Source organism: Bos indicus, chromosome 28 (genome assembly GCF_029378745.1).
Source record: "Bos indicus isolate NIAB-ARS_2022 breed Sahiwal x Tharparkar chromosome 28, NIAB-ARS_B.indTharparkar_mat_pri_1.0, whole genome shotgun sequence".
Classification (NCBI taxonomy): Eukaryota; Metazoa; Chordata; class Mammalia; order Artiodactyla; family Bovidae; genus Bos; species Bos indicus.
This window is the reverse complement of record NC_091787.1, coordinates 44215364-44241050: the sequence shown is the minus strand read 5'-3', so window position 1 is coordinate 44241050 and position 25687 is coordinate 44215364. Positions and strand designations below refer to the sequence as shown.

The 25687-nt window shown below is 44.5% G+C and overlaps 1 protein-coding gene across 11 annotated transcripts in view; it reads right to left on the bottom strand.

Annotated features, from left to right (window-relative positions):
- Positions 1 to 837: 837 nt before the first annotated feature.
- The window catches only part of WASHC2A (WASH complex subunit 2A), a 45529-nt gene continuing 20679 nt past the window's right edge, over positions 838 to 25687 (bottom strand). For 3 of the 11 annotated variants that reach the window (XM_070782066.1, XM_070782067.1, XM_070782068.1), the window contains exons 14-31: positions 25030 to 25089; positions 24479 to 24709; positions 22237 to 22364; positions 21098 to 21184; positions 19020 to 19121; positions 17501 to 17632; positions 15096 to 15259; positions 14388 to 14490; positions 12159 to 12314; positions 10147 to 10329; positions 8013 to 8141; positions 7808 to 7888; positions 7108 to 7230; positions 6085 to 6147; positions 5519 to 5731; positions 3258 to 3863; positions 1952 to 2129; positions 838 to 1167 (exon numbers count right to left, since the gene is read on the bottom strand). In XM_070782066.1, coding sequence (XP_070638167.1) covers positions 1028 to 1167; positions 1952 to 2129; positions 3258 to 3863; positions 5519 to 5731; positions 6085 to 6147; positions 7108 to 7230; positions 7808 to 7888; positions 8013 to 8141; positions 10147 to 10329; positions 12159 to 12314; positions 14388 to 14490; positions 15096 to 15259; positions 17501 to 17632; positions 19020 to 19121; positions 21098 to 21184; positions 22237 to 22364; positions 24479 to 24709; positions 25030 to 25089 — 2879 coding nt within the window. In that variant the 3' untranslated portion in view covers positions 838 to 1027. The remainder of the gene's footprint in view (positions 1168 to 1951; positions 2130 to 3257; positions 3864 to 5518; positions 5732 to 6084; positions 6148 to 7107; positions 7231 to 7807; positions 7889 to 8012; positions 8142 to 10146; positions 10330 to 12158; positions 12315 to 14387; positions 14491 to 15095; positions 15260 to 17500; positions 17633 to 19019; positions 19122 to 21097; positions 21185 to 22236; positions 22365 to 24478; positions 24710 to 25029; positions 25090 to 25687) is intronic. The other 8 variants (XM_019953963.2, XM_019953964.2, XM_070782071.1 and 5 more) reach the window with 5 other exon arrangements.

Sequence of the window (25687 nt, the reverse complement as noted above, 5' to 3'; positions counted from 1 at the left end):
TGCACCACGTTACGGACTGAATACTCGTGAGCGAGAGAGCACCACACAGGAAGAGACTAGAAGTATCCGCCATCCACAGGGGACAACAGTTACAGAAAATTCCCATCAATGTGGAGTTCTACGGAACAGTGGTGCTCTAGAAGCCGACATTCCCATCCTCAGCATTTCTCCCTACCATTATCTGGGTTCATTCCGCTGCTTTCAAAAAATAATGCAAAGCTCCAAGGAGTGGAGACGGATGCATTATGACAACGTCAGCAAACTGCTTCTGTAAAGGGCCACAAAGGACACACCTTGGACTCTGAGCCGTCCAGTCTCTGACGCAGCCGTCAGCTCTGGCGTTTACCTACTACGGGTGCAACAGCCATCAGTTCAGTTGCTCAGTTGGGTCTGACTCTTCGTGACCCCATGGACCGCAGCATGCCAGGACTCCCTGTCCATCACCAACTCCCAGAGAAATGAATGGGTATGACTGCCTCCCAGTAAAACTCTATTTTCAGAAATAAATAAATAAACAAACTGTAGAGGACTGTAGTTTGCCAACTCACTGTAGCAGACCTGTAAGGTCTCTTCAAAATTCAGTGGAATGCGAGGAAACCTGCTCTCCTAGCACAAAGACACGTGAAGTGTATAATCTCTTATCCTCTTCTTCTATCTAGTGCCCAGGCTCTAAGTTAGGGCTCCCATTTATTTAGGGAAGACTTCTGGTCATGTCAGGCATTTGCTTCCTCTGGGAGTCTCTACCCACCTATGAAAGGCACAAATAGGTTTCTTCTCTAATAGACCCTAAACCCATGGCCCCACCAAGGCTAATCAAAATATGGTTTTAAAAAATAGTAACACTGTGAAACATTTATTTTTGTTTGCAGAATTAAGCATGATTTTAAAACCAGTACAGAAAAATATTAAGTATGCTGGGCAAGAGGTGAGCAAGTTGTTTCAGTATTTGTTTTCTATAATTCAGTTAAGGAGCACAGAAGACAGCATCATTAACTCAAGGATGTAGCTGAAAGATACCCTGTACACTCTACTGGCCTCCAAAGGCATTCAAGGGATCATCAAATATGTTGGAAACCTTCTGTCCAGATCTCGATTCAGTCACTTTCTGTGAAGATCGACTTTTTGATTTGGTTGTCTTAGTCTGGATACCAGAGGAGAAGATATCATCTTTAAAAATGGGGAAAAAAAAAAGAAAGAGTCACAGAATAGGCAAGAAAATGTGTGCTTTTAAGACGTATCTACACAAACCAGCAAAGACTCAAGTCTGATAATAGCACAGGATACCTAAAACCACTAAGAGGAGGTTAAGCCTCTAAGACTCCAGCCGGTCCTGACTCTGCTACTAACCAAGTTTTCTGATCACATACAAGTTAGAGTTTCTGTCTGAGTATAATTTTCTCAGCTACAAAGCCGTGTGTGCACATGCAGGAGAGGAAACGCAGGAGGATAAGTTAATCTCCAGTCCAGCCCATGGCTTTACCATCTGTGATATTATACTTATTTCTACTCTACATTCTTTTGCCTTTGGGTTTTAAAAGGAAAAGGCACTAAAAATAAGCAAAGGGAAAAATCCAATCTCAGTCTTTCAGAATAAACACATCAATTTGCAGGATCTCAATGCCAAAACGCAGTCTAATGCCTACTTTGGATGACTGGCAGGGGGCACAGTGAGATGAAAGTTAAATTAGACTTCACAGTCAAGCTCCAGGCTCTTCACCACTAGGATATTTATCAAATTTCTTGACATCCATCATAACAAAACATGGTTTCAACAAAATGACTAGTCGATTTACTTATCCACCGTCAGTCTATCCCAGAAATATAGAGCAGGTCAAAGGAAACCGACTAGGGAATGTCTTCCAGGAAAGGGTCAAGACAAAGACAGCGAGAGAAATATCAAGTCACTGAACGGTGATGACTCTCTCTGTCATGTACAGAAAACCAAACTTACCTGTATCATCGTCAAATATAGACTTAGCTTCCACTTTCTTTTTGGACTTTTCTTTTGGTTTTACAGTTAGGTCAGCAAAGATATCAATGTTGTCATCGAACAAGTTGGAGTCAAATGTTCTTTCCTTCTCTCTCGTTTTTTGTGAGGGTTTATTTGCTTCTGTAGCAAATATATCATCCTTGTAAGCCAAAAAACAACCAAAACAATTTTTAATCAAGGTTTTTTTTTCTTTACTACATACATTCATTTCAACAAATTGAAGAAATGCCGACTGCCACGGTGTTCTGTGACAGCCACATTAGCTGCTCCTCTGTCTGGAGAGCACTACCCAAAATCTCTGCCTGGCAAAGTCCTTTTCATTCTTCCAGGTCCCAGCTAAAACACAAGCTGCACAGAGAGCCCTTCTCTACCAGTGCTACCTGAAGAAGCACCTCGCACACCAATCTACCACTCTGCCCCACTGCCCTGGGTTGTTTCAGGCACTTAACATTACCTGGAAACGTTACTGCCCTGTCTGATCCAGTTCCCCTCCCTGAGAGCTCTGGGGAACAGAGCATGGGTCCTGGTTCACCTTGTGTATCCAGTATCCAGATTCTCAATAAACATCTGCCTAATGACATGCAGTATCCAGACGCTCAATAAACATCTGCCTAACGACATCCAGTATCCAGATGCTCAATAAACATCTCTTGAAGAGTATCACCCAAGGCCTTGCTGTCTGTGTTAAATCATCAGCTCCTGCCATGGCCCGTTTCCCCAAGAACCAGAGATTAAACATCCAAGCTGTAAAGGTATCACTTTATATATGCTGACTGCAGCAACATCTATATAAAAATGATAAAAATCAAGACCTGTGTCAATGGTAATGGCCAAGAACAAAACAGAAAATCACTTCTGAATAAGTTTCAGAGTTATTTAATAAGAGAAAGAAAGTGAAAGTCACTCAGTCGTGTCGGAGTCTTTGCGACCCCATGGACTATACAGTCCACAGACTTCTTTAGGCCAGAATACTGGAGTGGATAGCCTTTGCCTTCTCCAGGGATCTTCCTAACCCAGGGATCAAATCCAGGTCTCCCACATTGCAGGTGGACTCTTCACTGTCTAAGCCACCAGGGAAGCCCTAATAAGATAACCTAATAAGAGAACCTAAGTATAATTAGTACGAAAACTTAAGTATAATTACTAAGCAAGCAGATACTGAGCAGCCACAAAACAGCTTTAATGTAATCTCTGGTTCGAATGAGCCAATCAGATATCTTCCTTAACAAAGAACCAGGCACAAAGATGTATTTTTATGTCCTATTACCTCAAATATATCTTGTGCTTTTGAGATAATATCCTGTTGACTGTTGGATTTTGACCCATTCTTCTTGCCTCTCTGGTCTGTAAACAGATCGTCCTCATCTTCTAGGAAAGGGAAAGGATTTGTTTTCTTTGCTGGTTTTGGTTTAATGGACTGAAAGAGATCATCATCACTGCCTGTCTCACCGAGAGCAGGGAACATGGGGCTTCTGTCTTTACTTCCCTCTGCCAGGTTGGCCAGGCTGCTGGCTGCCTTCACCTTGGCTTTTCTTCCTGCGGACTGAGATGCAATGCCCTTGGAAAAGATATCTCCAGAATCAAACAGATCATCCTCAAGAGGCTGACCCACAGATTTCACAAATGGGCCTCTGTTCATTCCAGGCACAGGACCACCTGCCCATGTTGGAGTGGCAGCTGCCACTGCTTCTTCTGCTCCACCAGCTGCCCTCAGCGGTGGCTGACGACCATCTGGTGATGTGGCACCATCTGTCAACTGTGCCACAAATCCCCTGGGGGAACCCACATCCTCGGCCTCAGTGGACTCCTGGGCAGCCAGGTGTCGAGCTGCGCGCGTCTGCGGTCTGCGCTTCCCTCTCACTTTGACCCGGGTCTGCAATGGCAAGAACCACACGTTGATCTGATGGTTTTTTAAAAGGTGCTCCAAGCTAACATAGCAAATAACCAACATCTCAAAATACTGTAAGGTTGTCTGGTCTGTTTCAATTAAGATACTATGTAACATACAGACAAGGTTATTTGTTACAGATTTCCAAAGGCATTCCATAGCTCCTACTACTCCAAGACTAAGTCATTCTTAACCCTTTAGTGTCCCCCATTTTTGAGTCTTTTGAGGACAATTTTTGTTCAGTTTGATAAGGCTTCCCTTACCTAGAGGCCACACCACTCTGTGTCCCACAGTGCTCCCTGGGCCCTACTCTGCCCTAGTTTAAACGCAGGTATCTTTCAAAACAGGAAAGAATCGGGGGGATTCTGGCACTAAGCTTTCTCAGAGGGCTAATGAAAAATCAGGCTCCAGAAACAGGGAACTAAGACAATGAAGAAAGAGAGGGGCTCTTTCCTTCCAGTCAACAAACACTAAATCCAAATTTAAATATTTCACATAAAAAAAAAAAAAATGTGGCCTGGGAATCAGAACTTTCAATATATGCATCACTTATTAGTAATCACAAAATATGCATCACTTATTAGTAACAACCCAGTATTTATAATACTTTTCCAAAATACACTGTCAAGTAGTTTTAAAAAGGCACATGCTACTTTAGGCAAAGTACTCAATGGTGTTTGCCTATTTCAAGGAAATTTCCTAAATTATTTCAAGAAGTAGTCCATTTAAACTTAACAGGAACAACAAAAAAGCTAACAGAAATATAACAAAACGAGGGATGTTTTATTTTTTTGTAAGGAAAACAGTTTTGAAAATACTTAAAATGCATGTATGTGCAGGGTCATCCTATGTACTACTGCTTACTCAAAGTACAGCTAAGACTTCTTAGAGAAGGAAGACTGGATAGAAAAAAAAGAGAACAAACTAAAATAAAAGTAAACCCCCAAAGAGGTCACGGTCCATGCAGCACAAGTCCACAGTCTTGCGCAACAGTGTGACATGGGATAACTGCCATGGGATCTCAGAAAGGGAGCCCAGGACAAGGAGCAGGAGGGGAAATATGCCAGAAGCTGTGACGTCTGTGCAGAGTTGCCAATGAGGAAAGAGCACTGCTGACTCAGAAGGTGGCATGAAGGGATGGCAGCATCGCACTGGGGCATGTGTGTTCAGGGAATGGTGCCTGAGGACTCGATTTAGACTGACGGTGTGAGGGGACTGGTGGGAGCTGGAAGCTTCAGTTAGCACAGACTGTAAATGGCTTTAATACTAAACCACGGAGCTTGAACATTCTCTTTTGAGCAGTAAGGAGACAGCAGAGGAAGTACATGGTGAGGATATGATCCGCTCAGTGTCTAGAAGGTCTCCAGGGAGCAGCCAGAAGCTGGTGAGCCAGCCACTGAGTTAGAACATAAACATAACAAACGTGGGTGGTGGAAGGGTGGACACAGAACTAGGGAGGTGGAAGGAAGGCGAGGAGGCTGAAGGAAAGAAGAGGCGCCTCCTTCAAATGAGGAATCACGGTCAGCGGATCCTGTGTTACCGATGAATTCAGAAGAAACATGCAAATTGTTCTGGTTTGTTTTTCTTTAAAAAAAAAAAAAAAAAAAGGGCAGGCAGGCAAGCAAAGAAGGCTTCAGTACCTTGTTCGCACAGTGTAAGGTATCTGCCTGAGCTGGAAGGTCAAAGCTCACACCAGCCTCCCCACTCCCAGGAGGAGTGGGCACACGGTCCAGACTCTGCATCCTCCCAGGTTCCGACGAAGGAGCACCAGATTCTGGCAAAACAGACTTCATTCCAGAGATCTGGGGAGCTGCTGGAGGCAGCAAGGCTGCTGGGTTGATCGCTAAATTTGCCTAAAAAAACGAAAGGAAGCTGACTCTGTATTGTTTTCTTAAACACAATAGTCAATTATTGTTACTGTGACACATGAGGAAAGACTTGGTGTACATGATGTATATAATATGAGAGGAGAAAGAGAAAGGCAGGGAAATCTCCTGATCCACTCTGAGCTGAGATGGAGGGCTATCACCTGTGCCCATCACAGGGCCCAAGAAGAGGTGTTACAGACCCAGCACACAGGAAGCAACGACTAGAGGGTGGGGAAGGGATGAGAAGACACCGGCAGCAGCTGACAAAAAGGAAAACCCAAAAAAGTGGATAGATGCCACAAGGCAGGCAATGAAGATTCCAGACATGTTATAATTACTTGTATTTTCCAGATCCGAGGGGATGGCTCTTTGGTTTTAAGTGGAGCGGGACCTGGTGAGTCCTGCGTGAAATTACATTCAGTTAAAAATCCACTGGGGAAAAGAGAAGTGTCTCTTGGATCACATTTATATCTGAAAATAAATTTGTGATGGAACAAAGCTATCGGTTTCTGTAATTCTACAATGGAAAAAGCGTTTGAATCTTTCCTGGACTCTCAGAACATTTCATGAACATTACTTCATTTGTGCTTCCTTATCCGTTGAGTTAGGGGAAGGCTGTTAAGACCATACATGGAGTAAAGGAGAGACAGATCATGAATAAGATTCGTAAGAATTATAGTGTTTAGAGCACCAGCTGGAAACATTATCACGCTGGTTATCTCACACAGTAAATATTAGCGCACACAGAAATTCACCCACAGCTTAATGCACTAGTTCTAGAAGCAAAAGAAGCTGAGACTTGAGTTACTGGAGATGTGCGAGTCCTGGAGCTTCATTTCCACAGCTCAGATCACCGAGGCCTCAGTGAGGTATCCCAGGACAGCTGTGAGCCAGGGCCGGGACACACTGTCGAGTCCTGGTCTGCTCTCAGAAGGAGCGCCTCAGAGAAGACTGCTGAGGAGGCCGGACAGCAGCAAGCTCAGAAGAGCCACAGAGAGGGAATCAAGAAACTGGATGCAATTGATACTTAATTCAAATGAAGTCCTACTCCAAGGTAGCCCAAAGGCAGAAATGAGGTTCCAGGGGAAGAAAACGTTCATTTTATCTTCACTCTACCTTGGAATTGAGTCTGCAGGCACTCCAAAAATAATAATGGTAAGTGTAGATTCATGGAAAGACCGTGCAGTGAGGAGAGGAGAGAGAAGCAAGGGCTGGGGAAGCAGTAAGCAAAGAGAAGCAGCCCAGTCGCTATTTCTTCCTTCATAAAGAGAGCTCTGAACGACCCTGGGGTGGCATGGTGGAGTTCATCTGTGTTATAAGGCAAACAGGAGACGCAAGTCCTTAAAGAGATCAGTTCTAACCTGAGGTGTTTCCGACTTCCATATGTCTTTTTCTTTGATACCCTGAGTGGACTCAGGATGTTTCTGGTTCTTGACAGAGGAAATAGAGTTGTCTTTTTTCACTACCTTCTTCTTTTCTGGGATCTTCAAAAACAAAGAACACCCAAAGTCTGTCAAGTATCATAAGACATTAAGGAAAAGTCATAATGCAAAAAAAAAAAAGGCTTCTGAGTTTAAAGTCATTTCTCAAGGGTTGAACAAACAAATACAAGGGCAGCATTTCAGAAATAGCTTTCTGAAGACTGACTTTGCCGGCATCCTCTCTACGGTACAGAGAAAACAGAGTCCTTAGAAAAGCTACTGCAGAAGCAGGGGCGGGGCGGGGGTGCGGGAAATGACAACACAGATGAACATTCAGACTTGTAACTTTGCGCCTGAAAGGCATGAGTGCTCAGCCATCCTATCACATGCAGTGGTCTTTCAATGAACAACTTTAGAACCACCCAAGATTTGTAACACAGTGAGAAAACCTGGTTAGTTATTGCTTTAATGCTAGTTAACTAGGAAACATAGGATGGGGACAACATGAACGCCCTCATCGGCACATCATTTGCTGTTCATTTACTTATGAGCACATTCCTTAACTGTACAATTGGATAATTCATTTCCTTTCCCAGAAGTTTCCCCACATGCCATAGTATTGAGAACAAAAGGCTGGTACCAAAGGCTGCGACTTGGCAGAGCTGAAAAGATCATCGTCTTCATCATCTCCAAACAGGCTCCCAACACTGGGCTCTAACAACTAGAACAGACAAAACTCAAATTCAACATCCAAAACAAAACCAGTTCACAGAGTCAGGTGAGCGGCAGAAGTGCTAGTTAATACAGAAACAAAGCTATGTTGTGCAGAACCACTTGGAACTGACCCTGGATTTTTTGGTGCCAGAGAAAAGGTCAACATCTGGGTCGTTGTCCTTTTGGAGCTTGTGACTAAAAAGGAGCTCTTCATCCTGAAAGACACCTGTGCTCTTGGGGCGGGTACCAGGATCAGGACTCTAGGAAAGAGGGAAGGTCATGTCCAGACTCCCAGCGATTTATCCAAGGAAATCACACAGATATAAAGATTAGACAACAAAGATGTCCCCTGTGGCTCTGTTTATAGCGTCCAAAGGTTGGACACAAGCTGAGTGTCCATCACAAAGGGAATGACACATGCACAGAATGGAATACTCAGGAGATACCAGCCACAGTGGAGAATGTATTTATAAAAACAGATAAAACACACATAATCTGGGAAGATGATCTTTCAACCTTTGTGTGGTATCTGAATTGTTATTTAACATCAATCTTTAGTCCTAGTTCTATACTGAGGAACATTTTAGGAATGAAAATACAAAATTAAACAAGTTCTTTCTATCTCATTCCCAAAGGGAAGAAGAGACGGCAGGTGACTTAATAGCAGAAACTCACAGGTGGTCAAGCACATTTACCTAACTTCTGCTTACCAGCACCTTAGGCCAAATACCGGGCACAGGCGGATGCGCCAACCTTCCACTTTGTCCATCCTCATCCACCTCATTACCTTCAGATTCCAAACAAGTTCTTTCTGTTTGCTAGGGTATCTGACATTTGCAAATTACTACTCACATTACTTGGTTTGATACTATAATGCCCCAGACTTCACATTCTAAAATTCTTCCCTTCATTCTTTAGTGTCACAAACACAGATAGAAACAAACACACACACTCATTTCTGACAAAATGTGTCTCATTAAAATTAATGATTATTGATTACACATAAAAGTGTAACACGGCAACTAAGATTAAAAGTTTTATATCTGAAATCTACATACAAAAGCATATCCAGTAAGAGAAGGGAAGAAAATGCAGCAAAGTATTACATTCACTGTGTGTAGCTCTCATTTACAAGCAAGGCTATCCTACTCGTGTAATAAAAAAATCATAGAACATTGGTTGTTGGACTATATCCTCAGTTTGATTTACAGAAAGTACTGGCAATCTACGGCCCAGCGCTGGTTTTCTTTTTTTTTTAACACCTCTGTTGAGATAAAATTCACCTGAAGTGTGTAATTCAATGGTTTATAGTATATTCACAGAGTTGTCCAAATACCATTACAATCTAAGTTTAGCAAATTCTCACCATCCGAGAAAGAACCTCCACACCTGCCAGCTGTCACTCGCCACTTCTGTCCACTTCTTCCCCCAGACGCTGGAGCCACTCATCTAATACTTTGTATCACCATGGATTTGCCTATTCAGGACATTTCACATAAATGAATTCATATAATAACGTGGTTTTTTTGCCCCCGGCTTGTTTCATTCAACACGCTTCCGAGGTTCATCTGTGTTGTAGCATGCGTTAATAATTTACTCTCTTTATTGCCAGAGAATATTCTCTCGAATAGCTATACACACTGTGTCTATCCATTCATCAGCTGGTGGACATCTAAGCTGTTTCCATCTTTTGGCTATTATGAATAATACCTGTTAGGAACACTGCCTTCGAGTTTCTGCATGAACGTGTGTTTCCACTTCTCTTGGATACACACCTGGGTGTGGGACTGCTGGGTCACATGGTAACCTTGCTGTTTAATAATACCTGTTAGGAACATTGCCTTCGAGTCTCTGCATGAGCGTGTGTTTCCACTTCTCTTGGATACACACCTAGGTGTGGGACTGCTGGGTCACGTGGTAACCTTGCTGTTTTAGAGTCTGAGGAAGCCCCAAACTGCCGTCTGAAGTGGCAGCGCCACTTCACCCCCCACCAGCAGTGAAGGAGGGCACCGGCTTCCCCACCTCCTCACCAGCAGTGAAGGAGGGCACCGGCTTCCCCACCTCCTCACCAGCAGTGAAGGAGGGCACCGGCTTCTCCACCTCCTCACCAGCATGTGGCCGCCATCAGAGCAGTCAACAACAGTGAGGCCAGAACGTGAAGAAACCGGAACCCTCCATGATCCAGCAACTCACATCACAGAACTGACAGTGAGATGAGACACTCTTGTCCTTCTGAAGGCCTGAACCTTCACAGCTTTGGCTCACCTTTCCTACTTCTTTTCTCAGAGCTTGGAAGCTGCTTTGATCTTCCGTTTTATCCTCTTCCTCATCAAATAAGCTAAGAACCGTTTTGGTTCTACTTTTAGTTCCTTTGTCCAATGGGGATGATGAAGAAAATAAATCAGAGTTCTTGGCTGTTTCCTGAGTAGGTACATTCAAAGATCCTTCCTGAAAATGGAAATAGTAAGGTTAAGGGAAAAAAGTGAGTAATATCTGGAAACACAAATACTATTGTGGGGCCTACCAAGCTCCTCACTAATTCAGTTACTAACATATCTGTTTCAGGGCATGACAGCTAATCACACTTATCCTAGGTGACAAAACACTCCAGCCAATTCTTGATCAGTCACTCTAATGGAAGGTCTAGAACAGGTAATTCGTAATCAAAGATGATTTTTCCAATTAAAGATGATTTTTTTTCCCAAAAAAAGATGATTTTTTATACGTACAGTTTAAAACCTGTATGTATAACTCCATCCAACCAAGATACATTATGTATCAGTTATAACCCTGAGTCACACAGCTTGCTCATGAGCTAGAAATAACTTCAAAGTCACAGATAGAACACAAAAGCCAATCACTGTGAATGGATTATATATTCTCTACTAACTAACTAACACATAACTCCAAGGGAGGAATCTAACTGATAGAACTGGACACTTAAATTGTAGAAGCCTTTTCTATACTCTGCAACTAGAAGAATCTCTAAAATAATCGTAAAATGCAGCATTCATTCATTCAACAAGCACCACGTTTCAGGCAAGATACCATTGATTAGGATAACTACTGTTCCTGTATGAACTGCCAAGAAAAAAAAAGGAACAACTTCTAATTAAACATGCCATCAATTGTGAGATGCATCCTAATTTCACAATGGTTAAACCACGAAGAAAATAAGCTTCTTTAAATAAAATATGTGAGTTTGAATGTGGCTACTTGGTGCAAGGTAACGCACTAAGCACTCTCCCAGATATCATGGATAGCAAAACGAACGTGGCCCCAACCCTCAAGGGGCTTATCTTCAAGCAAGGGAGGCAGCAGTGCAACCCGCAGCTGGAATCCAGGGAGAAAGCGGCCGCAGCACCACAGGAAAGGCCCACGAGGAGGTGATGAGAAGAGAAAGTCACACAACGACGCAGATACAGAGAAAACGTCTGCATCACTGTAGCCCCACGGAGCCTCAACAGCAAAAGTGTTTGTGACATTTCTTCACGTAGGCGCTAGAAGAGAGCCGATCACACACAGTAGAGAAAAGTTACCAGTGAGAGAAAGGCAGAGACTGAACGAACTGCCGATTCCCAGATGCAGCCAGCAGTCTTATTCACAGGCCTCCTATAGGAGAGGACAGACATCCCAGGAGAAGAAAGTTAATGCAGAAGAAACAATTCACTCCACTCTGTAATTCACAGGCAATAGCATCAAAGACTGGTAAATGAAAATGAAAATCTTCTTACAAGTTGTCACAGTGAATGTGATATCCTGGAGAAAAAGGGGGTGTATCAGGTTAAAAACTAAAGAAATCTGAATAAAGTATGAATTTTAGTTAATATTTTTTTTTAAAGCTGTCACTATGATTCAAGTACAAGTGGAAACTAAAAGAAACCAAAGGGAAACAGACTCCAGAGAACAGAGTAAGTCAAAAAGGACAGATGTGCAGGGAGAAAACCAAAAGGAAAAAGGAGCTGAGACAGAGAAAGGCAAAACACTGACAGTAACATAACCCGGGAAACGCGCGTCACGGTGTGCACACACGCGTGTCACGGCGTGCACACGCACCTAGAAAAGAGAGCAAAGGCGCGAGCAGCGCTGGAGACCTCCGGGAACAGTGAGAGCAGGTATTGTCTTCTTCATGCTTTTCAGTGTTCTCAAAAGTTTCAACAACTGAGTCATCATTTTCTGTGGTAGAAAAATGTAAGGGTAAGTGCGTACATGTATGGGTTTTACAAGAACATCTGAGAGACAAAAATAACAGATGATACAAGAAAAAAAGAGTCCACCTTTCCTGACTCCTCGACCGCAGGAGTTCTCCCAAGTTCTGAGGTCCCCTTGGCGCTCCCAGCCTTCTTAGCTGCAGGTTTCACTCCAGACTGAGCCGCCTTTTCTTCCTCATCGCTGAACAGCAAAGGCGGTACTTCAGGGACAGTCTCTTTTTTCTATCAAAAGAGGAGTAAATGACATCCTCAAAAACAAACAAAAGGAAAGGGGCTTCCCTGCTGGCCCAGTGGTTAAGACACGGCGCCTCCACTGCAGGGGGCACGGGCTCGATCCCTGGTCAGGGACCCAAGATTCTGCATGGCTCACGGTATGGCTACAGACAGACAGCAAAGTGTGCCTGACAAGCATGGCAATGTATAGAGGAAGACAAACGTGTGCTCCTCTTCAGGGTTACTAGCTAAACATTGGGGTCAGCAGAGACAGGACAGGAGAGGAAAGGGGCACGAACAGGGAGGAGCAGTAACTACCACTGTCTCAGACCTGCCGGCAGTTTCTGCCCTGAGTCTGTGGTTGACTCCTGTGTCGTTAACCCCTCGTGGACGCCGTCAAGCAGCCTGTAACCTCTGCCACCAGACACTCAGCAGCCTCTCCTCTCTGCCCCCCTCCTTCCCTGCACATTTCAGCTGTATGTCATCACCCAGAGCTGACCTGCTAAAAGAAAACACCTACCAGATTACTTTGTCTCCCATCCCAAACGTGCACAAGTTTGTATTAACTGTGGAAATGGCAATCCACTCCAGGACTATTGCCTGGAAAATCCCATGGACAGAGGAGCCTGGTCAGCTACAGTCCATGGGGTCACGAAGGGTCGGACACAACTGAGCAACTTCACTTCACACATAATCAACAGGCCCTGCTTTAAACCCACATCTACCTGTGCCTCCTCAACCCTCACGCTTCCTGACACCTACCGTAAACTTCCACTCTTCCACACCGGATCCCCACTGTCCAGAGAAGCCAATCCTCCATCGTCCCAGCAAGGCTCAGCTCGGGTGTCACCCACAAAGATCTTCCCATTCCCTTTGGTAAGTTACAGCTGCTTCGTTGCTAAGAATATTTATATCTATGCCTGGCCTTTACTGCCTTCTTAACTTACACTGATAGCTGTCATGCATCTTTATCCATTCATTTCAAAGGATCAAGCAGTATATTTCTCTAGCCAGTCACAGCATTTTATACCAAGTAAGGGCTCAGCACAAGCTCGGCACAAACACGACCGTAATGCCACCATCCTCTCACCCCTTAATACTCCTTTTGATATAATTAACGTGAAGACTTGCTAATTCTTCAGCTCAAGTGATCATGGTGTAATGCCGTTTATATGTGACTGCTGAAAGCTATTTAGACTGGACAGGCACTAATGGAGTTTTCCTATCACACACCATTACCAGTGTTTGAAAAACTTTAATGTTGATTTAAAAAAACACAGAATTTACCATCTTAATCATTTCTAAGTGGAGAGTTCAGTACTATTAAGTACATCCACATTATTATAAAACCAACCTCCAGAATGTTTTCATCTTACAAAGCTCTCTACCCATTAAACAACCCCCCATTCCCCTCTCCAGCACACTCCAGGCCCTGGTAACCACCGTCCTACTGTTTCCATGGATCTGACTGCCCTAAGCACTCACGCAAGAACGATGACACAGCATTTGTCGTTCCACGGATCTGACTGCCCTAAGCACTCACGCAAGAACGATCACACAGCATTGTCCTTTTGTGACTGCTTTATTTCACTCAGCACTATGTCCTCAAGCTCCATCCGTGCTGTAGCCTGTCAGAATTTCCTTCCTTTTTTACTTGTTTACTATTAATAATAATAGTGAATAATTACCATCCAGGACCAAACTGTTAGCTCTTGAAACCTGCTCCTGTAAGGGATAACCTGTCCATTAACTGGCCTGCTCTGATGCTCGCGGAATTCCATGCTCCTGGACTAAGCCCAGCAGCTCCCCCAGGAAGGGAGCAACCGTGCTGCTCCCTGGTCTCCCTGAGACTCGGATGCCTACAACTCGCACTGAAGGGGCTGTGTGATGCTTTCCTCCAGGCTTTGCACGTGTACTTCACCTGTAAAACACCATTATCAGGAGATCTCTAAAGTCAGGCAAAGGAGTTTTTCCACAAGATTCAGGCTCCAAGGTTAGGTTTTAGGACCTCATTGAGGGGACCATCAGTATTCACATAACATCATCTCAAGGATACTTCATGGGCTAAGAGGTTAGGAATACCGTTGTTGCAGGAGGAACAGATGTGGGAGGAGAGCCGAACAGAGAGCTTCCGCTGTCAGCATCATCTTCAAACAGAAGTGATGCTCTCTGGGCCTTCTTTTGGCTGTACAAACAAACAAAGAGTCCAACTGGAGGCAAATGTGATTTTAAAAATATAATATTCTTTCCAGGCCATACCTACAGGAACCCACATACCACCAAGTCAATCGTTGACCTTACACAGTTGCATTTCTATCCAAATGACAAACTTAAGTAACTTGGACAAAACTCCACATTCTTTAGGGTATCCCGGGGGGAAAGAAAAACAAAAAAAGACAAATCATACTTAAACCCCTAACAAACTTAGGAAAAACAGTATTTTAAGGTTAAAAAAAAAAAAAAGGGAGAGCGCTTCCCTGGCAGCCTAGTGGTTAAGACTCCACGCTTCCAATGCAGGGAGCATGGGTTCCATCCCTGGTTGGGAAATGAAGATCCCATAAGCCATGCAGAGATAAGCAGAAGAAATCAGGTAAGGATCTATGAAGAAAAACATTTCACAGTACCAAAGGAGAATACCGTGCAAGTGAAAACCAAAGACATTCTCGTTTGGACCATCACCAGGTGATGAACCATCAGCATGTCACTCCCAGAAACTGACACCTTGCACATCAAATACCTTCACCTGTTACCAGACACTGACGAAATGCTTTCTTACATGGACTGTCTCACCTGTCCTTGGCAATAGCAAACAGGTCATCCTCGTCATCCTCCTCAAACAGGCTGGTCTTTTTCACGGCCTTAGCCTCCTGGTGGGTGGGCTCAGGGTCCCTAGGTTCTCCTTTAGACTTGTCAGATGTGGAGTTGGTCTGTGAGTCAGTAACGTGCCACTGGTCCTTAGAAGATAAAATACATGTTAAAGTCCTCTGGCAACCCCGAGTAAGAAACCTGAAAAATAAAATACAATCCTGCTCATTAAGCTGAGCTGCGTGCAAACCAAGTGCCGCTTTGGAGGCGAGTCCACATCCACGGCTCCCGTGAGCTCAAGTCCAGACAGCTAGGCCCGCGGAGCCCACACAGCTGCTGGCGTCTCCCTCCATCACTGCCTACCACACTCTCTCTCCCCCTGTGTTAGGATAAGGGTCTTCTCTACTTCAGAGAACAAAATTAATTATGAAGGGGAATGAGAAGGAACAAGAATGTTTAAAAAAAAGTCAAGAACTCTCAACTTTAGAGGAGAATGATATTTGAATTACAATTTTTTTAAATTCCAAAGTAAGCTGGGGAAAAAAATGCATAAAAAGCTCATGCAGGGGATTTCCCTGAGATTTCCCTTAGCAGTGGCTAAGATTCCAGACTCCCAACACAGAGAGCCCAGGTTTGATCCCTGGTCAGGGAGCTAGCAGTGACACCCCACTCCAGTACTCTTGCCTGGAAAATCCCATGGACGCAGGAGCCTGGTAGGCTGCAGTCCATGGGGTCGCTCAGAGTCGGACACGACTGAGCAACTTCACTTTCACTTTTCACTTTCATGCACTGGAGAAGGAAACAGCAACCCACTCCAGTGTTCTTGCCTGGAGAATCCCAGGGATGGGGGAGCCTGGTGGGCTGCCACCCATAGGGTCGCACAGAGTTGGACACAACTGACGCAACTTAGCAGCAGCAGCAGCAGGAAGCTAGACCACATGTGCCACAACTAAGAATCTGCAAGCTGTAACTAAAGATCCCACATGCTGCAAATAAGACCCGACTCAGCCAAATTAAAAGAAAAAAAAAAAAAAAAAATTCACACAACATAAATAAGACACAATGAAATCTGCAGGTAATCCTTATCACAAAATTCTGAATCTGGCCTTCAGAAAGCATTTAAGGAAACCCCACCTGGCTATGCTCACCCCTTCAAATCAAGGATCTCCTGAGCACTTGCTTAAGTGATCCTTTGGTCTCTGGAGTTTAGAGCTTTACAAATCCAAGTGGGTTTTGTAAAGCAGCAGCTGCTGTTATACAGAGTCTCAAGTTCTAACTCCAGACCTTTTGAATCAGAATCTGCCTTCATTAACAGGATATCCAGTGACTTCTTCACAAGTTACAGTTTGAGAAGTGCTTCTTAAAGAAGTCCGACTCAACACTGACCACAAGCCAGAGCCCCCAAATGAGCTTCAGAAAACTCCACTGACGGGTCATCCCCCAAACAGTTAATTCAGAACCCCAGGGGTGGAATCGGGATCAGTGCTCTCTCAGGTTCCAAGTGACCTCAATGGCAGCCAAAGTCAAGCTACTTTTCTATAATGGAAGCCTGTTCATCTTTCCTCTGCAGGTACTATTGCTCCCTACTTTAGCTGGTATTTTTATTTTCCCTGAACTGCAATAATATGATAGAAAATTCAAATGATGGTTGGCCATTACCACAGGGAGAACAACCCACTAACAATGCTAGAAAGAATAAAAAAAAAAAAGGAAAATCCATCACCGTTCACAGGTTTGAGTAGAAAAAGCAAATTATGTTGTATCATTTTAAGTTTCTTTCAACAAAAAACTGAACATGTGTATGATTGATCTATCTGTATCTTACCCTCAAAGCTTAACGACAATGTTAAAACAGAGTAATTATTATGAAATAAGAAGATTTTTAATGCTCACAGTTATTATCATCATTATACTTAGTCTTTTCCTACACTGCTAAATCTGAACAGCTGCTAAACTGTACTCTCCGCTGGCTCCAACAATATATATGTTCCAGACACCAGACGGCAATCCTGTGAAGACTTACAGACGAGGAGTGAAACCAGCGTAAGCCACTCCTGCCTTGTCGAGCTACAGTCCTTGATCAGTGAAACACAGCGATCATTCAGCAACGTGAAATAAGCCCTAATTCATTTGGATAAGTATGTATTATAAATTTGAGGACCATACTCACTTTATGCCCAAGTATTTTGAAAAGATTAACCTTTAAGTTAATGTACTATAATAAATATCTTTCTTCAAGAATAGAATGACAATTTTGTGAATACAGTCTTTAGTAACCAAATTTCACTAGATCTACACTAAGGAGAAAAAGAAGATGTTTAGGACAGCCGTAACTCTTAAATCCATCAAACCAACCCCGACTCCCCACTAGGAGATAAATTTCCACCCACCTCCTCATCACTGCTGAACAGTAAGGCAGATGCTTTCTTTTGGGGAGGCTCAGAGGGCTTTGTTTTCTTTTGGCTCTGAGTCAGTAGAGACGATGTCTGCTTCTTAGCAGCTGGAGTATCAAAAAGATTATCCTAGAAAAAAAAAAGCGGGGGGTCAGAAGAGTATGACAGCTTTGAACACATAAAACAAAAAACTAGATATTCTCTTGTGTTAAATTATGAGAGAGTAAGTCTCCAGTGAAGTGAAACATATATATAACATCTTTGGGGGGAAAAATCATACAGTGCCAGTAGATGCCACTTCTCTCTTATTATAACCCTACAGCAACCGCTTACCATATTCTCTAACTGTATTCAGTCATAGAAGTGAAACAGAATTCAAAGGCAGCACACTCGGGTGGGAGCACAAGGGTGAGTAACAAGAAGACAAGGTCACAGAAACAGGAAGGAACTTGGCTCCGTCTGGGCCTCCTGTGGGGGCCTTCTATGCTCACTGGGAGGGCCCAAAGCCTACAGAAGGCGGGGGGACAGCACAGCCCCTGCAGCAGCCGGCAGCCTGCACCTTTCTTTCTATGAATTACAAACCAGAGCAATGAAGAAAAAGAAAGAAATGGGAAGCTTTCTCTACTCTCTTACATTTATGAAAGACACATACCTGGGGAAGAGAGAACAAACCATCAAAGGGCCTGAGCCCAGGTTAGACAGAAAAACACTCTTAACAATATACCACAACAGGTGAATGGCCCTGAAGCGTTAAGCTCAGATAAAGGGAGCCCTTAAGGAAATCGTGCAAAGGCAGGAAAGGCCGTGAGAGTAATGACCTGGCCCTCGCTGGAGATGCCCGAGACAGAGTAACATTCACCACGCGTTTACTGCGTGCCAGGTGCTGTGCCGTCACAATGACGCTGTGGACTGTTAAGCCAGAGGAGACTCAGCAAGGTTGTTATCAGTACTTGCCCAAAGTCCCTGATCTGCATGTGGGGACCTACGGTATGAACATGGGCCCTGATGACAGAGCCCGTGAGCTCAGCCTCCCCGTGATTCTGTGTAAGAGCAAAGGCTGGGCTTTTCTTCCCTCTCATTTCTTTCCCCCACTTTGCTCTCTCATCCAGGGTGGGGAAGAAAAGCAAAGCAGGGACATGGCTGTCTTCTCCCCTCTACTCCCACTTCATCTGAGACACTCTTGTAGATCACTGGGTTTCATCCCCTGAAACTATTCCTTAAAGGCAGATTATACAAGTGCAATCTACAAAGTCTGGCACAGAGCTGGGTCAAGAAATCTAAGGGCTGCCCACTGTGCAGCTGAGAACTTAAGAAAGGAATCACTGAGATAAACACCGAGATGTGTGTGTTACGTGTGCCTCAGACGGCTCGGCTGCCTTCCTGCCGCCCCTCAGACGGCTCGCCTGCCTTCCCGCCGCCCTGTTCTACTGTAAGAGCCTCTGGATGCACAGCCATGTTAGCAATGGTTTTCTACCAACTGAAAACTCGATTAGCTTGTGTTGCAGAAAGTGTTTACCTGTCCATCTTCATCATCAAAAAGCAAGACTGAGCTGCGGTGTTTGCTAGGCAGGACACTTGCATCTTTTGACTTACTCACACTTTGAGAAGAAAACAAATCCTGTTGGATCAAGATTAAAGTTCCTGGTTAATAAAATGTATCAGTTTTAAAGTATCAGATATAAAATACTGAAGTTTATGGCACAACAGATGCCATCCATCCAGGTCTCTCTTGTCAGAGAGGAAAGCGGGCTGTCACAGTCCTCGAGGAACACACACCAGACTCTGTCCTTGCTGTGTGCAGGTGAGAAGGAAGAGACCCACACCTGACTCCAGGCGGCCTCACAGGAGCCCAGAGGCTCCATTCTCCCACCTAGATAGATGGCAAAGGACAGGGTGAACTTTGCCAATCAATTTCCTACCATGCTTAAAAAATAACTTCCTTTTTCTGTCCAGAGAATCAGAGAGATAAACACATGTAACAATGGAAATAGAAGCTAGATTCTCAAATTACTGGACCTGTGACACTGTTTAATGTAGTTATACCCCTTTTTCCTCTAATAAGAGTAGGATACCAGTCAGTTCAGTTCAGTCACTCAGTCATGTCCGACTCTTTGCGATCCCATGGACTGCAGAATGCCAGGCTTCCATGTCCATCACCAATTCCTGGAGCTTACTCAAACTCATGTCCATTGAGTCAGTGATGCCATCCAACCATCTCATCCTCTGTCATCCCCTTCTCCTCCTGCCCCCAATCCCTCCCAGCATCAGAGTCTTTTCCAATGAGTCAACTCTTCGCATGAGGTGGCCAAAGTACTGGAGTTTCAGCTTCAGCATCATTCCTTCCAAAGAAATCCCAGGACTGATCTCCTTTAGATGGACTGGTTGGATCTCCTTGCAGTCCAAGGGACTCTCAAGAGTCTTCTCCAACACCGCAGTTCAAAAGCATCAATTCTTCGGCCCTCAGCTTTCTTTATAGTCCAACTCTCAGATGCATACATGACTACTGGAAAAACAGAGCTTTGACTAGATGGACCTTTGTTGGCAAAGTAATGTCTCTACCAGACCACCTCACATGCCTCCTGAGAGTAGGATATGATTTCTTCTAAATAAATATATATTCAGTTTTAACTTTAAAATCTTTTGTACTCTTGACATGACAGCTAGGAAATGTTGCAAACTAGACAAAGATCTGGTAGATTATGAAGAAACTTCCAAAATGCTGTAAAATGTCAGCCTACAATGCAAAGCAAGACCTGCAAACTGAGTTACATGAATCAGAAACATGAAATAGGACAACTATTCCCTCGGGAAGAAAATCTTCAATGTGTAAGAGTCAGGCAAGTAGGACAAGAACACAGTTTCAAAGACTCTCTCGATGAAATCGTTTTAATCATGGAATCAATGTTTACTCAGTGCAGTGCTAATGAGTTCATTAAGTGAAAAGAGCTACACTCAGCCCCGTGGTTTTTGCCTGGGCCCCAAAGAGCCCCATAGGTCTGTTTAGGTAGAAAGAGCCACACAGGAGGAGCACCAGCTTCCCATGCCTCTCCTGCCTTTTACACACTGGCAACAGTTCACTGAAAGAAAGGGCTCTGTTGCTTTAAAAAAAAAAAAAAAAAAAAACCACAAGCATCTAACCCAGAGTTCACAATTTCCTGAAATTACATGTAAATTTCTGCCATGTCCACATCTTTTTCTGTGAAGGAAGTCTATTACTTCCAGGGATACAGAGTGTGTGTGTCACTACATATGATAGCCACTGTTCATACGATACCCTATTCCTCCTGAAAGACGAAGCTGTGTGTGTACTTCTGTTCTGGAAGAAGCACCTCATTACACTGCACATCAATTCACAGCCTGAAATTCGAGCATCCTGAGTTTTCCTCCTAGGAGATGCACTGGATTTAAACCCAACAGTGACAGGACTGTACGCACATTGCTTTCTAAATGCCATGTGTTCTCAAAACATTGTTTTCAAAGAAAGAACTAAAGTACTGACTGAGTCTTATACCTCTGAGACATCCTGAATCAGAAATAGTTCCCATTGTCATATCCATGAAGTAATTTCCAGAACTGAGAAAAAGAATTCCTTACCTCAGAGTCCTCCTCATCTGAAAATAAACCTTTGTGAGTCTTTGTTTCCGACGAGAGCTTGAGATTTTTGCTGGAAGGTAGCATAACCTTTGTTGAAAAGAAACAATTAAAGAATTAACAAACCAGAAACCTGGAAATAAGGGTTCATTCACTCACTTGTTCAGGAGATGCACTGACTCTCTGCTAGGTAAGGTCCCAGGCCACGCATCAGAGGAATGAAAACATCATGGCCGTTGGCCGCACATCAGGTGCATATAAAGAATTAATGCAGAAAGAGAAGCACCATGGAAAAGGATTTAAAAATCGGTATATGTTAGGAAAGAAGGAAGCAGCAGTCCTTGTAAATTTCTCAGGACAGATGGGACCTAGACATGGGCCATGGTTCGAGCAAGGACATTCTGGGCAGAGGGAACCATCAAAGAAAAGAAAAACCAGGTAAAGCAGAGGGCTCCTCTGGGGGCGTCAGTGTGGAACGACTGCCCACAGCGTGCAGAGCACAAACGGGATGTGTATAGCTGGAGCCGGGGTAGCAGCCTGCTGAGTTCTGAACGCTGGCACCCAGGTGGATGGCAGCAGCAAGGCCAGGGTTTCATAGGAACACATGACAAGAGATGTGCTTCAGCAAGAGGACAGATCGAGCTGTGCAGGATAGCAAGGGAAGCGACAGGAGCGAGCAGGGCTTAAAGACTGAGGTGGACGCAGCCCTCTAGCCAAAGACAGGTCAATCTGAGCATCAAAAAAACAACGACGTTAATGGATTATAAGATAATGAATGGAGAATCCATGATTCTATAATGATACTAAAAAGACAAGAAAGAAGGGGGAGAGAAAGCTCTTCTGTTCAGAAGAATCGCAGCTAATCCACACAGGAGGAATGACAGAAGTAAAGCAATGTTCTTTTGCACATGATAATGCGTCCATCTAACACACCCATTAAACCACTCGGGAAGGTAAAACCCAGTAACCGCTTACTCTAGGCGGTAGCAGTTACTTGGCTGTTTGCTGTATTCTTTCAACACTCTACACATCTGAAGTTCACCATACATTTGCAAGGAAGCAATACCTCCCTGTGGGTTCCAGATGAATTAACAAAATGCCCCATAGATTCACACCTAAGTTTAGTCTTCCCTCCTGCTCACCTTTGTTTCTGCTCTTGCTTTGTTTTCATCTGTCTGATTCACAGTAGCTTCTGGCAAAGCCACTGTTCTTTCTTTGAACAGATCTCCTTCTTCATCGTCAAAGATACCGGCAGTGGACTCGACTTTGTCTTTAGAAAGAAACCACGGCGTAAAGTTACACAAAGTCAGAAATCCCACCACAGAATTCCACGATGAAAACAACTTCGCTCTCAAAGAATAAACAGAACAAGCATGTTACTGCTCGATTAGTTACAGAAGAAATATTAAGTGGACCAGCTGGAATTTTTCACAGAGCATGAGAGCTGCTCCAGTGAAACACACAGGGCAGACAGCTTCACTATCTCCTGCATCCTCTCCAAGCAGCGGCACGCGCTTCGAGGGGTCTGGACTGGCCTAAGAGGCAGAGAGGGACCTACGGAAAGATCATTGACAAGTCAACCGCTCTAGGAATCTGAGAAGTGAGGGCTGGCTTCTGCTACCCAGGTTCAATCCTTGGGCAGAAAACCAAGATCCCACAAGCTGCATAGCCAAGAAAAAAAAAAAAAAGCCAGGGACTTCCCCGAAGATCTAGGGGTAAAGAATGCTCCTACCAATGCAGGGGACACAGGTTCTGTCTCTGGTCCGGGAACATCCCACACGCTTCAGGACAACTGAGCCTGTGCTCCCAAGAGCCTGTGCACCCAACAAGAGAAGCCACCCAACGAGAAGCCCACACACCGCTCCCCACAACTAGGGAAAGGCCACGAGCAGCAAGGAAGATCCAGCACAGCCGTAAATAAATAATTCTTTAAAAGCACCGAACTACACAGAATCAAATAATGAAACATGCCCCATAATTCCACCTGCCCACCCAAACGGGAAGGCCAGCAGGAAGAGTTTGATGCACATACTTCTAATTTCCACAAAAGATATAGTAACATGTTAACTCTAGCAATTCACAAACATGGCTCTAAATAACATCATTAAAAAAAAATCTTATGATTTGCAATTTTCCTTCCAAATACCTAGGGTGTAATATCTTACCATGTCAACACAGATAAACTTCCATTTTTTCACAGCTTCACAAAATTCCACTAAATGGAAGGACCGTAGTTTGCCCCACTGGTGACTATGTGGGTGGTTTTCAACCTTTCGCAACCACAAGCACCGCGTCACTGAATGAGGTGTGAGGTGTGTGTCCCTGAAGTGAGGGCACTGGTTCCTGAATGTCCCAGGAGAGCAGCAGGTCCAGCCGAGTGGCGCCCACTTACCTGGGATTCCAAATGAGTTAATGACTCAAGTGAGACGCCTTCCAAGCCCCGGGAAGCAGTACAGCCTTTACTCACTGTCCTCTCAGCCAGCCTAGATGTGAGCGTATCACGTGTCCAGTCTGCACGCTTTTTAAAACCAGGCCATCACTTCCCCTGCATTTCTGCTGCTATCCTTACTCCACACTTATTGCTGGAAAATAAGCTCAAGTCGAACAGCCTGCTTCTCGATGCATCCTGGTCCACGTCCTTAGGAGAAAGAGCTCTTTGCTCAGGTAGCTGGAAACTGTGTGCACCTCAGCAGTGTCTACCTCTCTCTTCCGGAAAACAAACCAGTGAATCAAACCCTCTGCCACTCCAAGTGCAACAAACGGACCAGTGATCTCTGCCCACCAGGGAGCCTGTTAGAAACGGAGACTCAAGGGCCCCACCCTAAATCCACTGAACTGGAATCTGCATTTTTACAACAGTCCTGGGAGAGCCATCTGCTCATTAAATAACTGATTCAGAGGAGTGACTTCAGGAATGCAATGGCTGAGATTTGAGGGGTGAAGAAAGGACAGTGCCAAAGCGGTAAAGGGGCCGAAAACTCCATCACAGAAGAGAAAAGCCAAGGTCACCTGGAACTGGATACCTGGCATAGATGGTCTGTTCACATACAGTTTACTAAGGACGCCGGAAGAAAGCACAATTAAAACTTTCTTGGTAACTGAGAAGGTCCAAGCTAGAATCCTGATCATATTAGAGGGGAGCAGCTTTTTCTCCCTCTGAGGAAGACAATCCTAGTAATTAGTTTCTAAAGAGGAAAAGATCGGTCCATAACACAGAGACTGCCGAGGCTCCATAACCGAATAGAGATGAGACGCCTCTGACAGAAACGCTTGAGAAGGGACTCCAGCACTGTACGAGAGCTGAGGAACCAGAGGAACTTCATGCCTTTTAGGTCAACATTCTTCATCCAGCTACCTTCCCTGAAACACAGGCTGGAGCAGTACCTGTCTTGGGAGGTTTGCTACGGGATGCCGAGAAAAAGTCATCGTCATCGTCGTCATCATCGAAGAGGCCAGCCGACGCTGGGACGTACGCGCTTTTCCCTGGAGGGGGCCGCTCGTGCTTCTGGGGCTCCCTCGGTGCCGGGGCAGAGGTGGCACCAAACACATCAGTATCCCCTGTGGGTGGAAGGACAGGACAGACCAGCTGCGAGCCACTGTGGGTGGGCTTCCTGACTTCACAGAAAGAAAAAACACAGTTCCACCACCAGAACTTGTAGTTCCGATTCATCCACAAACTAACAGGCCCCAACAACGTGCATCCTTTACTGATACAGATCGTCCCACAGTGGGAAACCAACTGATACCCAGACTGCAAAAACCCAAGGCTGCTGGTTTCTAAGGCAACAGGAGCTAACACAGGTGAGTGAGCTCTCTGTGGATGCCCTCTGAAGGTCTTCCTGCTCTCCTCCCTAGTCAGCTCTTGGAAGAGGACAGTATTAAAAACACAAAACTACAGTATGTAGTTATCAAAAACAAACTCTGAGTTATGATACCTAAAAATACAGAAACAGCTCCTGCCGGGATTTTCTTTCCAGGTTTAGAAGATGAAGATGCTAAAATGAGAAACAGAGAGAGAACATTTCAACAAAGAAAGCAACCTTCCTTGCTAAACGCACCTTCCTAAAATATGTACAGCACAACACAGAGCTAACAGGAGACTCAAAAGCTAATTTTTCCTCAAAGAGCCATTTAAAAGTTCCTTAGTATTATCTTCTCTACAGACGTCATGACTTTTCTCTTGGTATTAAACCAATCTAGGCTGTGACTCCCATGGAAGATCACAGACTCTGGACAATCACAGTGGGGCTGGCTGCCGAGGCCAAGGAAGATGCAGAGCACAGATGGGGAAGGCGGGAGCAGAGCAAGCAGGGCTCAACAGTTCCGACTCCATCCATCCCGTTTATGAGAACATGCAAGTAAAAAACGAACAGCAAAATATCTGAGACGTCAGTGCCCAAAACGAAGACAGTAACAGGAAAGCAGGAAAGCAGGCAAGTCACAGATGCCAACAAGTGGAGAGTAGGAACCTCAAGACAATCAGGTCAGCCAGCATCATAGTAGTCCAAAATCTGATGACTTCTGGCCTGGGGAGACCAGGTCACTTAAAATAACTCATTCCCAATTCTCAAGACTATCATAGACCTAACGGAT